Source organism: Phasianus colchicus, chromosome 1 (assembly GCF_987193195.1).
Source record: "Phasianus colchicus chromosome 1, bPhaCol1.hap1.1, whole genome shotgun sequence".
Taxonomy (NCBI): domain Eukaryota; kingdom Metazoa; phylum Chordata; class Aves; order Galliformes; family Phasianidae; genus Phasianus; species Phasianus colchicus.
The window spans coordinates 84,446,875-84,460,109 of record NC_143436.1 but is presented as its reverse complement, the minus strand read 5'-3'; the positions used below and the strand labels follow the sequence as shown (position 1 = coordinate 84,460,109).

General features: G+C 44.0%; 1 protein-coding gene across 1 annotated transcript in view; it reads left to right on the top strand.

The window, feature by feature from the left end:
• The window catches only part of GAP43 (growth associated protein 43), a 52,937-nt gene that overhangs the window by 16,833 nt on the left and 22,869 nt on the right, over positions 1 to 13,235 (top strand). Inside the window, exon 2 of the mRNA XM_031613024.2 lies at positions 12,035 to 12,656. Within this exon, the coding sequence (XP_031468884.2) occupies positions 12,035 to 12,656 (622 nt within the window). The remainder of the gene's footprint in view (positions 1 to 12,034; positions 12,657 to 13,235) is intronic.

Here is a 13,235-nt window from a genome sequence, read left to right as displayed (position 1 = left end):
ACTGCTGTGAATCAGACTCAAAGCATCTAAAGCCAGCTAATCAAAGGTGAGGGACATGCAACTAGGAGTTGCCCTGTGAAAATCCTGGGCCAGGCTAACAGAAGACTTCTGCAAAGGTAGAGCAGGGCTGTAGGAGTTTGTCTGCCTCCTGCATTTTCACTTTCCACCTTCTGACTGCAAAAGTCGGGACCAAGATTGTACTGTAATCCTTTGATACCCCTGAGTTTCCTGAGCTTCAAATATCCAGAATTCCTCTCAAGCGTTAAGTCTTATTTAAGCTCCTTTGTTTTACTTTGCAGTCTTTCAGCAGATATTTACTGTGCTGCTTTCCAACGGTAGCAAGATGGCATTGGGTAATTTACAGAACTGTCCTGACAAATTAGATTTATATAGGCAGGAGCCCAGGAGGTTTTTCGAAGAGCCTTGGTGCTTAATTCTCACTGGTTTTAGCAGGATTAAGGCAAGGAGGCATTTGTGAAAAGCCCACTCCTGGTTCTTTAAGGCTTGACCCTTTAATTCTTCATTGAACCAAGTTTATACTGACCTACTAGATCTAAAGCATATAAATGCATACTAAAATGTCAGCAATTTATTAATGTCTATAAAGTGCAATCTGGGAAGTGAGCATCTTGATGACGAGAGAGGAGGATGTGTTATATTTTCTTGAGGCTTTGAAGTAAAAGTTTCTGCAACCAAAGCAAGAAACAGGTGGAAACTGTTGTCCTTTGCATTATGCTGAAATCAAAATGTTAAGTATCTGAAAGCCCCAACAGAGTCTTCACATCTACATTCAGTGCTGTTAGGTATTACTAGTGATTAGTCAGATCATGAAACCCTGAGCTAGAGACTAGTTTGGAAGAGTACAGAAAGCATTCATGTATTTGGAACTTGTTGTTTCTTGAAGAACCCTTGTGGAATTTATTCTGTTTGGAAATATTCTGTGCCTGTGCTTCATTTCTGATTTTATTCCAGCAGGATTTAGTGAATAGGTTATGCCAACTGAATTCAGGCAGTAGATTGCTCCCGTATTATTGATGTAGTCCTCTATTTATATATATGTGTGTGTTTGTGACATGCAGTTTGTGATACTCCAATGATAGTTTCCTCTTTCTACTGAAGAGAAGGAAAATAAAAGGTTCAAATGAACAAAAACCAAACAGCAACCCACAAATAACAAAACAAGCAGATTCCAAGGCTAAAATATCTGATACAGTAATCATTCACTGTAATAGTATATGTGGGATTTGTGACTATTTTCATAGCTAAGCCAACAGTTCATCTGAAAAGTGGAATATAATTGCTGATGTAACCTCCACATAATATAGACCATAATCTTCGCATACCATAATTTTTGCTTCATTTGAGCAGACCTGCAATTTGCCTAATTCCAGTTGCATGTCTTATGAAGGACTGAATGTTGTTACTGTTGATGAATCAACAAATTGGACTGACAAGAGCCAGCTTTGTCCTGTGATTTCCCAAAGAAGCAGAAATTAAGTCTTTTTCGCAAAAAAAAAAAAAAAGAAAAAAAAAAAGAAAAAAAAAAAAAAAAGGCTCTGTCTTTTAGATGGTGCTCTAAGAAAGCAAGCTGGTCCCTACAGTATCTCAATTTTCTTTCCTCTTTAAACCAGCGTGCTGCCTGTGAACTTTCTTGTATTCAGCACACTCCCATTGTCTTGACTTCTGTTGCTTGCTTCTTTGCTTCCTTTCCCAGCACCACAAGGGAAATATATCCCAAGGATATAGAAATAATAACCATCGTCATCATCATAAATCCTCCTGCATTTGGCTCTTCTCACAGCAGGCACCTCTCCCTTCATCTGGAAGCTCACTGTTAGTACAATAGGAGCCCGGATGAAAACTCTAAGAACCTCTGAAAAGTGGCTGGCTTCCTTCCACTCCATCTTATTTGTCCTAGCCAGCTTCAGCTATCCAACCTCTTGACATCCTCAGAAAACTCCTAAATGTGCTGAATGGCATTTGGGAAAGGCTGACAGGAAATGGAGCAGTCAGACTTAGGACTGTGTTGAACAGTCTGCATGGATTGCTATCTATCTATAGGATACTCAGCCATTCCTAAGTTCCCCCAAAGTCTTTCTGTTTTTCTTTTTTTCTGAAGTGCTGAGCTATTTTCATCACCATCTATGTTCATGGCTGCGGCTTTTCTTACTGCCTTTGGGAGTCTGATCCACACACCGATGTATTTTTAGCTACATTGCTAATTATTATTTTCGTGAGTATAGTGTTTCGTTATTCATTAAAGCTGAGGTGATGTTTTAGTCATTTCTCAGCAGAAGAAGTGTGAATTCAGTAAGTAAGAAAAGTAGGATCTCTGAGTTGGGGTTAAGACCGGTAGGAAGAATGATCTGGTAAGAAAGAGTGGTATGAGAGGTGAGAGCTATTGATTTATAAAGGAATGTTACTAAGAAAGCAGAAACAAGCTGTCCTCAACATGGACAAGACGCAAGGGGCTGATTGAAACTCTGGGAAGGAAGTCTTTAGTTTACCAAATGAATAAGCTGTCAGAGAAACCCAGAGAATCATCTTTGGGGGAAATGAATGAATAGTGGTAGGGGTGCTGGTCTTACAGAGTTGGTTAAATATGAACAAAATCAGCCCTGCTGCAGTGCACAGAGAGGGCTGAGAGGACCCTGGAGAGCATCTAGCTGGCTTTCAAGGCTTTCTATTTGCTCTTCATTCTGTGACAAAGCTGGGCACTCTATGTGTGCTGGCTCTTCCTGGAAGACTGAACACACACTTTCCTGATGTTAGACAGTCTACACGTGCATGCCATTGCTTTCTGCCTGTCTTTGCATTGGCTCATGAGAGAAGAAGCCGCACAGGTTCTGCTCATGATGAAAACTCACTTCTCATGACACATCCACAGCAGAACACAAAGAAGTAGAAGGAGCTTTGTGCACTCTGCCTGTCCAGCCATCATCTCGTTCTCTCCAAGGGCCTTCTTGCCCCTTAGTGGTCTGCCAAGCAGGCTGTTGAGTAAAACTCTGCACAGGGAGGGCTCCAGGGATGTCTGGATGACAGTATGCCTGTTCATTGGGCTGCATCACCAGATACAGAGTGACTGCACTCCTGGAGAAAACGCATTGCAACGCACACTTGTGTTGAGACTACTGCCATGTTTCCTGAGTGAAGAATGGAAAAAAAAACAAACCAAAACCAGAAGACTTTAGGACCAAGATATTTTAAGCCATTTGAAGCTCTCTTATAAAATCTACTTAACAATGGGATGTCCAGAAGAGCAAGACAGAAGAGCTCATCTACAGCAGGAAGCTTAGGGGAAGCTCTGAGAGACTTTTTACATATGTCTGTGGCATACTAGCCTTTATGAGAGGCAGATCCAAACACTTAGGCTTTTTTTCCCAACATCTATTCAACATGTTCCTTTTGGCTGGAAGTCTTTACAGCATTAACTCAACAGTGTCCACAAAGGGTCTATCTCAGCATGCACTGCAGGCTTGCCTTCCCTCCTCCTTTTTCAATAGAGTTGTGTACAGTAGAGGAGCAAAGTAGGAAACAAAATGGCTTGAAGCCACATGTGCATTTCCCATAGCTCAGTGCCAGTCTCTAGAATAAGTGATTAAGCCCTGAGGCTTCTCTGTGTCACGTTTTCTGCCTGTGGCCCCAAAGGAAAGTTCCCATCAAAGCCCTGTCTATGCTCTGGTGACAACCCTGCCTGAAGGACAGGAGAGGGGTAAGGACAGCATTAAGCCGTGGGCACTCTGCCACCAGGAGTGACAGCTGCAATCACGGGTTTGATTCTTCAGCTTTATGCACCCTGCAAAGCATTAAAGTAACACAAATGGTGCATGGTCTCAGTCAGTCAAGCCCAAATACTTGAGTGAAAGAAGATGTGTCATACAGGTCCCCTCTGGAGGCCTTTTCAGGTTCTGACAGACTCTCATCCCTCCTTTCAGGATGTTCTTATCCTACGCTGACAGAAGGGAATAGATAAGAGCAAAGCTTAAATATTGCACAATACTTTGCCTTGCTGCAACACCATGCATTTGAGTCTCTCATAGCACTACAAATGCTAACTCAATTAGGATCAGAGTCCTTTTGGCACATAGCAATGTCATCTTTCCCAAGCAGTTTGGAGTAGCAGACCACAAAGGACTTATAAATATTATCTCAGGTGAAAATTACATTGAAATCAATAGAATTACACCCCACTTTAGCCACCCAACATGGCTTTGAATTTCCAGTAAGATCTCAGAGCAACTGTTTGTTAGTGAGCTGTACAAACTTTGGGCTAGGAGGAATTAAGAGATAAGGTCCAGGTCTTCTCACACTTTTCTGTGTCAGCAATATCTAAGAGCTTATAGTGGGCCCAAGGACCCATTCTCCTCTATGATATTTGAAGAGTAAGTTTTATTCTTTCTATTCTTACTTCAGCTAAGATGAGGGTAAGTAGGGAGGAGATACAGATCTCTCTCCTTTCTCTGCTTAGTAGGCCAAGAATAATTTCACAGAAGGTTTCCTTTAAGGTCTCTGGTATCCAAGACATGCTGTTGGTTGGAAAAATTCAGATCCATAAGAGGTGGTCATGTCTTATCCATTACTTGTAGCGAGTCCATATGCATACTGTAGTGAGAGCCCTATTTGCTTCATTGCAGAAAGTCTGTGGAGCAACCATGACCACCAATGGTACCAATTAAGGGTGGGTGGAGAGAAAGGTCGAGGCAAGCCAGAAACAAAAAAATGCATCTGTGTGGATGAAGAGAATCCCAAATTACCATGAAGAGCCACAACACAAATCAATAAATGGAGGTGCCATGAAAATCAGAGCCAGCACTCAACACTGCCATCCAGATACAAAGCTGACTGCAGTCTTAGTGGAAGTAGGGCTGGTGTTAGCAGGGGTAGGCAACACCACTGAAGGTGGTTCCATGGCTCAGGCTCACTTTTGGGAGATTAGAAGAACAAAAGACAGAAGTCTGACTGGGTGGATAATGAACGGTAAGAAAAGCAATATTGTCTGTCCTTGCCAGATCTTGATCAAGAATCTTGGTTGTGACTTCTTTGGGTCTGCCATTAATTTCAGTGGGATGCAGCACCCCCATGCCACCCATCATGGCTGTGGGCACAGGAAGCAGGTATAGACTATCACCCTATCAATAGCTGAAGTTGAGAAGGAGAGAGACCTTTTCTTCTTTGGGCAGGTCCTAGGTATAAAGCAGGGGGGGATGCAGTGTCTTATAGGAGCATCATCTCATAGAGCAGTTTACTGTAGAGCAGTCTGGGGAAGGCAAGGGAGGCTATTGCACAGCCAAAGAGTTTTCCTCACTGAAGCCCTGGTTGATGTGAGCACGGTTGATGAGGTGAGCATGGCTGATGGGGTGGTCTGCGCTGAATGAAGTGGCTTGGTTCTGACAAGGTTTTACTTCTTCTTCTCCTTTCCTTTTCTCTTCCCAGTTTAATTCTTTGGCACTTCCCAGTCCTACACTCTCACTTCTTTCTCCCTCTCCTTCTCGAGCTCTGACATCTCACTTCCCTAGCCTTCTCTCTTACCAGACCAGCCCTGTACAGAGCCCCTTCTTTTCACTGTGGGCTTCATCTCCACAACTTCCCTGCTCAACCAGACAGTGGCAAGGCCTCAGGCTGTGCTGGGAGGGGAGCTTACTGCTTCATTGGCAGAGCCCACCCTCTGAGCATATTCCCAAGTCACGGGGAATTAATACGCTCTTTGCTTTCCCTAATTGCTTGAGATGTTTGTTTGACTTTAACAAACCTGTGAATGCTTTCTCAGATTTTTGCCTCCATTTTCAATGATGCAAATTAAAATAATAATAGTAAAAATAATAAATACAGCCCCATGCTTATTATCAAGCAGGGAGGGAGCTACTTGATGCTCTATTCTCTCTCTTCACAAGGTTGAGTGATTAGTTTGAAGAGTTACTGTCATAGGTACCAGAGGAAATCTAAGACTAACGAGCAAGTTAAGAAGAAGGTTTAGGAATTGGATGGTCTTGGGGCTTGAGCCTTTCACTGTCATTCTGCTGGCTGCAAAAACCCTGGGCAAATTAGCAGGGAGCAATATTGTGTGTGAAGCTAGTAATAGGGCCTCAGCCTGGTTGCTCATGTTCTGTGGGTGCCAGCACAAAATGCCTCATAATTCCTTGGTACAACCTAGTAAGGGTCAAGTGAACCCCGGAGACCATCAGTGGAAGGACTTGTGGTATCCCTGCCTGCAGTTTGCTTAGGTTGGGGAGAAGCAGGGACACTTCCCTTCAGCAGAGCTTGATGCAGACTCGTGTTCCCACAGAGGGGATGAGTAAGAGCTGCAGAATACAAGCTACTGCTTCATGTAAAGGTGTTACTTTAAAAGGTTTTGTCCCTTGACTTGAACACCTGCTGGCTTGCTCCTTCTGGAGCAACACAGGTATTTCCTTCCAAAAAGAAGACTAGGCACAGCTGGTAGCCTGGCATGTGCCAGGATCCAACCTAGAACAAGAGCATAGATGCTGATTATGAGCACTTAAAACCTTCAACACAGTCCACACAGACCTTGTGTTCTCAGGTGCCCTCACACACATAAACCCTCAGGGTAAACATACTTCCTTGATATTACACTGCAAAAGCATCATTTTGGTGTGCTGTAGCCCAGTCCTCTTGCGTTTGGGCACTTGGAGCTGAAAGATGAGTGAATGCATCCTGTGCCACAGCTGCAAACCCAAATGCTATTTCCCACAGACATCCCAAAGCCATTCTGCTCCAAAAATTCAGAGTGTTGGACATTGGGCACTTTGCGTAAGCGTCAGGTACAAGGCTTTTCCTTCTCTGACTCAGTCTGCAAAGGCAGTGTAGGCATTTATGATGCCTTTCTCACTTTAAACACTGGACCTATGAGGAGATCAAGGTAGTAGATTACACCAAGGTGGAAGGTGTAGTGGATTTATTGAGAAGGCACGCTGAAAATACTTACATAGATCTAGTTTAGGTTATTTTCTATATCACTTCTCAGTCACCATACACAAGTGTATAACATCCATCTATTGCCTGACTATCATAAGCCTGTTCCATTTCGGGTATCATAAAATAGAGGGGAAATTTCACGTGTGAGAGAATCTCATAGGGAAAATAATGAAAACCCAATAATTGCTCAAGTATTAAAGCTGAAGAGCTGATGCCCTGCTTGTTATACACTGGGGAACCATCTTGCATTGCTTCTGGAGACACAAACTAACCTTTTCTCTTTCTGGGGTGTTTTGCCGCCATCACCGTTGCCATTCTGAGAATAAAAGAAACTCTGTTTGTTTCCTCGCCTTGCAGACAGGTTGTGCTAAGAGGTGCCATCCCCTATCCAGGTGTCTTCACACCATTTAACTGGGTTAAAAAAAAAAGCTGTTCTCTGTGCTAAATTGCTTCCTCACTTCACAAGATGTGAAAGTCTTTTCTCTCTCTCTCACGTGTCCATGTTTCACTCCTTCTGGGGAGACAGATGGTATTTTTTTTTTAATGCACTCTGCTCCTTAAATGCTGTATCTGAGACAAATCAGGTCATGCAGAGCCAGGCCTACAAAAGCTTTGAGGTGACTCAATCCTGTGAAATCAGTGAGAGTCAGGTGCCTAAATCTCATTGCAAATCAATTGAATGATGTCAGTCGAATATATGTTGTACAGTAGTCAAGATTAGAACATCATGGGCTGATGTGTATCTTCCTCAGAGGGCTGACAAAGAAAGGCTGGGGGAGCTGAACAGGTTCAGCCTGAGGAAGAGAAGACTGTGGGGAGACCTCATTGCAGCCTTCCAGTAAGAGAACTTACAAACTAGAGGTAGACTGACTTTTTACACAGGCAAATAGTGATAAGACAAGGATAAATTTTTTCACTTAGAGGATGGTGAAGTGCTGAAAAAGGCTGCCCAGAGAGGTTGTGGATGTCTGATCCCTGCAGGTGTTTAAGGTCAGGTTGGATGGGGCCCCGGGCAGCCTGAGCTGGTGGGTGGAAGTCCTGCCCACAGCAGGGACTTGGAACTGGATGGGCTTTGAGGTCCCTTCCAACCCAAGCCATTCTACAATTCACCCCACAAATACCACCAATGATTAGCTGATTCAGTACTGTTTCACCCAGTCAACTGAAGGAAAGATTTCCACATGTACCTCAGTGCAGGTGTCATGAAAATGGAATTACTTGAGGTCCTTATATCTTTTCACTAAGTACAAGATTGTTTTCTTTTTGTTTGTTTGTTTTTAAGATGAGAGTAATATATTTCCCTTTTCCATTTATATGGTCCTGGAGGTTAAAATGGAGCTTTCTTCATTATTTTTTATGTTTTGATGCTTCTGTAAACTCTGGAGATAGAAGGTAGAAAGGTAGCCAGAGATTAGAAATCCTGGGGTCTTGGATCAATGAAATTTCCACATTCTTAGTATCTACAAACTAACCTCTATCCTGTCTATGTCCTAAGCATTCATTTCTCATCTACTACTCTCAGCTATGTGACAGCAAGGAAAGTCTCACTTACAAGAACTGTCTGCCTGGGAAGGAATGTCCTAGAAAGCTGGAGGTGTGGCAGACAAGCAGATTGAGATGGTGAGAGGATCATCTTTCCAGGATTGGTGCAGATAGAGACATAAAACCCTACCAGTATGTTTCATGAAGGCAAAGCTTTGTACATTGGCTTCAGAGGGTATATGGGGTTGGTCTAAATGAAGAAGGACATGTTTGGCTCTGTATGTCCCTATATATGAACCAGCCTTAGTATTTTCAAGTTCCATGCACATTAACAATATCCTGAATATTTCAATATTAAGGGGTTTATACATAAATTTATAGATGAAGGGGGTGCATGACTGAATAATAATACATGAAAACTCTCCTCACCAGACCTGTTTTTTTTGGCTAGGGGCTCCTGAGTCTGTACAAACACTAATAATAATTGTCACTTTTATACCAGAATACCACAATATTACGACCAAGATGTCAAACATGCATGGCGGATAGATAAGACAGATAGATTTCTTGTTTTCCACTGCAATGCTTTTGAATACATCCTGGCAAGGCTGATTCACCCTTTCAGCTTTCAAAGGAAGACAAATTGCTTTCCAGGAGTTTCATTGTGTACAGGTTATTTCTGAGCAGCTTCCTTAATTAAACCTTATCTGTTGTGTGCGTAATCTACACAGATGAAGAGCCCTCATTTTTTTTGTGAGAACAGAAGTTTACCTCCAAACAATCTGCTTCTTACCCAACCCATTGTTACACAACATGACATACATTCTAGATGGATATCGTGTCCTACCCCAGAAGTAGCTTCAGGCCAGTAGCCTCAAAATAAGTCATTTCAAATGCCTAGGATGCGGCAGTGGAGAAAAACTGAATAGAAGTGGGATTCCTGAGGGCCACTAAGAGCCATTTGAGTTGAAACAGTCCAACTATTAGAACACTGTTTTAATTCACGACCTTAAAACGCATCTCTGACCCAGCCTCATGTTCCTTATCTTTTATATCTGAATTGATGCTGTAAGTGCCCTGTTGGAAATACATTCTGCAATTGTGAACCTTGCAGTCTGGCAGGAACTCAAGCTGATGTCATCCCAATTGGGATAAGGGGACAGTGATGTCATTGGAATAGCAGTGAGGCTTTTAGCTCTGTAATACAGTAGTTATGGGTTTGAGGTTCCAGTCTGACATCCCAGAAGAGAAAAAGCACTCTCCCACTCCTGGTCAGGTAAAGGGTGGTTGGCCAGTGAGCCCTGCATGCACCTTGATCACTACTCTCCTGTCAGGAGAATCCACCCTGCAGCAGGAGGGAGAGCAGTTCTCACAGAATTGCATAGCCCTGGTGACAGGGTATCTGCTCTGGAGGAAGCTGTCATCAAGGTATGCAGCAAGGCTACATTTCATCACAGCTGTCCTAGTGGCAAGAGTTCTCTTTCTTCAATTCAAGCAATAGTTGTCCAAGGACTGAAATTTTGTCATGTTCACTATTGGTTTGACAGGAATCAGACATATAGTACTGGATCTTTAGGATCTTGTAGTTATTTTTCCAGTTTCCCAATCATGCTGCTGTTTGAAACTGATCACAGACCTTTGTGAGTGTCAAAGCTAGGGCATGTGTTACTTGGTGCTAGAAAGGAATATCTACGTCTGTGTACCTGTGTCTGTGTCTGTGCTGCTCTGGCTTCAGTATAATGCAGATATATTCATGCTCTTTTTAAACCAACTTGTCTAACATTAGTAGTAATGTTGCTACAGCAACACAGGACTTAGTACAAACTACAAAGCTTGCCTGAAGAACAGGGTAGGTGAATTTGTGCAGAACTCTGGGTCACAATGCAATATTAGCTGTGCTGGTGCATTCAGACCCGTTCTCAACCCTGCACAGTTGTGCTGAGCAGCTCTTTTCCATGGTCATTTGGGGCTGCTGGCTCCTTGGCCACCATCTCTCTTGAAGTTCATCCCTGTTTATCTGGGGAACTATCCTGCTTGGACACCAGGACAAGGGACCTTGTCCTCATTGGTGGCCCCAGAATGATGTGGTGGGTAGAACTTCATGCTTACTGATGGCCAAATATTGGGTTTGCTGGCACTGCTTTGTTCACATGTGCATGCCCATCTGTCTCACATCAATGTTTTCATTCTGCATGGGAACGATCCCTTACAGTCTGTTTCTCAGTGACTGCTGACTGTAGCCAGTCCACTGTCAACCTCTTCACACACAGTGTTTCCAGCATCATGTGTTGATACAGCAGGGTCTCCTCCCTTATTCCAGCTGCAGTCTTTTGGGCGTATTTATGAGCTTATGGTTCTGGTCCTTTCCCCAGATGGCATCTTTCAATTGCAGTGGCCTGAGGAATAGTTTCTTCTTCCCTTGCAGAAATAAACACTTGCTATCTTTCTCAGCCAGCTCATTTTCTTTCTTTTGTGACCTGAGCCAGTATTGGAAACCAGGCGCAGACAGCAAAGAGGCCAGTGCCTCTGCTTCTGAGTAGCTCTTTTGAATGCTTCCCAATGGGAATATTAATAGAACGGTGTCCTTTCATCAGTATGCAGCTGAGCTGTTACTTGCCCAAGAGCAGCTAAAGTTATTGGGGTGAAGAATGGTATGACCTGTAAATTCAGTAGGATTTTACAAACTGAGCATTATCTGTCTGCAGCAGACCAGCATGAAGTATGGGCTCTGTTTTGGTCCCATTTAAGTCTTTAATGCATGGCTTATGTCTAAAAAACAGGAGGAATGCTTGTTCTTTGTTGTAAAGCTGTATTCTACCCAAATCAGAGAAACAGTCATAATCTGCTGAAATTGAAAATACTGATATCTATCTGTCCATTATTTTTACAATGAAACCGAGAGTGGGGAGCAGAGAAAAAGGGCTTGGAGTGCTTGCAGGCAGCCCATTTGTGAGGAGGATGTGTGTGCGTGTGTAACAGCATGCATCTGTGGCAGGGCGGGTGGCAGTAATGGTCTCTGCAGGCAAATCTGAGTCAAAAAGCTATAAAGCATGAAATACTTGATGTAGCTAGAGTCACATACCTGTGAATCAAAGTTTCATTAAAAAGGAACAAAGATTTGAAGGCATAAGAGGGTCTGGAAAGACTATGGAACACCCCTGTTGGGGAGTGTTTTGAAAATGACTGGGGGAAAAAACTGAAAAATTTCAAAATGGATGGGAAAATAAATCATGCCAGCAGTGACAGTCCAGCTAGTGCAAGCCTTTCCAAGCAGGCAAATTGCTCTAGCATTGCTAGCAGAGATGATGGGGTGCTTTAAATTCTTTTTGCTAATCCCCTGTGTCTGCCCAGCCGTAGGATGAAATCAGAGCCACTGGCCTCAAACCCATACCAAATGGAATGGCTGCTTCCAAACTTGTCACCTGTTAGCAGGAGGGGCGGGTGGGAATTTCCCAATTAAAACAGAGTCTGGGCTGTGTCTGGAGAAGTCTTAACTTACCTAATCATAGAATCATAGGATCACTCAGATTGTCAAGGACCTTAAAGACCAAGTCCAACCGCAACCTAACCGTACTACCCTGTTTTCTCCTCTGCCCTCCTTCCTTGTTCTTCTTCTAAGGTTGAAAAAAATGAGGACGGGGACCAAAAGATTGAGCAAGATGGCATCAAACCAGAAGATAAAGCTCATAAGGCAGCCACCAAAATCCAGGCCAGCTTCCGTGGACACATAACAAGGAAAAAGCTCAAGGGAGAGAAGAAGGCAGATGCCCCCGCATCCGAGTCTGAGGCCGCCGACAAGAAGGATGAAGGCCCTGCTGGCGGAGCGGCCGAGAACAAAGAGAGTGAGGCTTCTGCTGCCACAGAGGCCAGCGCCGCCGACAGTGCCCAGCTGGATGAGGGCAGCAAAGACAGCAGCGCGCCAGCAGAGGAGAAAAAAGGGAATGGAGCCGCTGACACGGGCTCAGAGCAGCCAGCCCCGCAGGCTGCCACTCCTGCCGCCTCCTCGGAGGAAAAATCCGCTGCCGCCGCCGAGACGGAAAGTGCCACTAAAGCTTCCACTGATAACTCGCCATCCTTGAAGGCTGACGAAGCCCAAGACAAAGAGGAGCCTAAACAAGCCGACGTGCCTGCTGCTGACACCACTGCCACCACCACCCCTGCCGCAGAGGATGCTACTGCCAAGGCAACAGCGCAACCCCAAATGGAGACAGTGGAGAGCAGCCAAACCGAAGAGAAGACAGGTGAGTGAGCGCCTCGGTAGGGAGTTGGGCCTCTCCAGAAATCGGTACCTGTCTTGTTCTCATACAGATGCCTCTGAAACCTCTGATTCCATCACAGGAATCAGAGTGAGAGTCAAAGACGGAATGCCTTTGATAGGTTTTGTGGGTGGTGGATGTGCATGCTCTTCCTTAACACTCTCTCCTCTGCTTCCCAACATCTTTTGGAAAAAATGCATCTTCTCTACAGGCTCTTGTTCCTCTAGGTAGGTGGATGTGTCATCTAGCCCTTTTCTGCATGGTGATGGGAGAAGGTCAGTCAGCTAATAATAGGATCAGGTAGGAAAGGGAAGATTAAAGGCCCTGACAGCTCAATGAATGAGGACTGGAGAGAGAGAGAACTGAATGCAAACAGTCAGTCTAGGAGGTGTTTTCCAATTCTTTCTCCCAACCAAGCTGCAGGTCTGTTTAACTAGTTCCCCTGGGAAGAAGTCAAAAGTTTGGAGTGGCAAAAGTGAACCTTTTTGACAGTAGCATATTGTTTGCAAACCATAACGAAGAGCTGTTGCTGAATTATGATACTGAGATAGGTAGAAAACACAT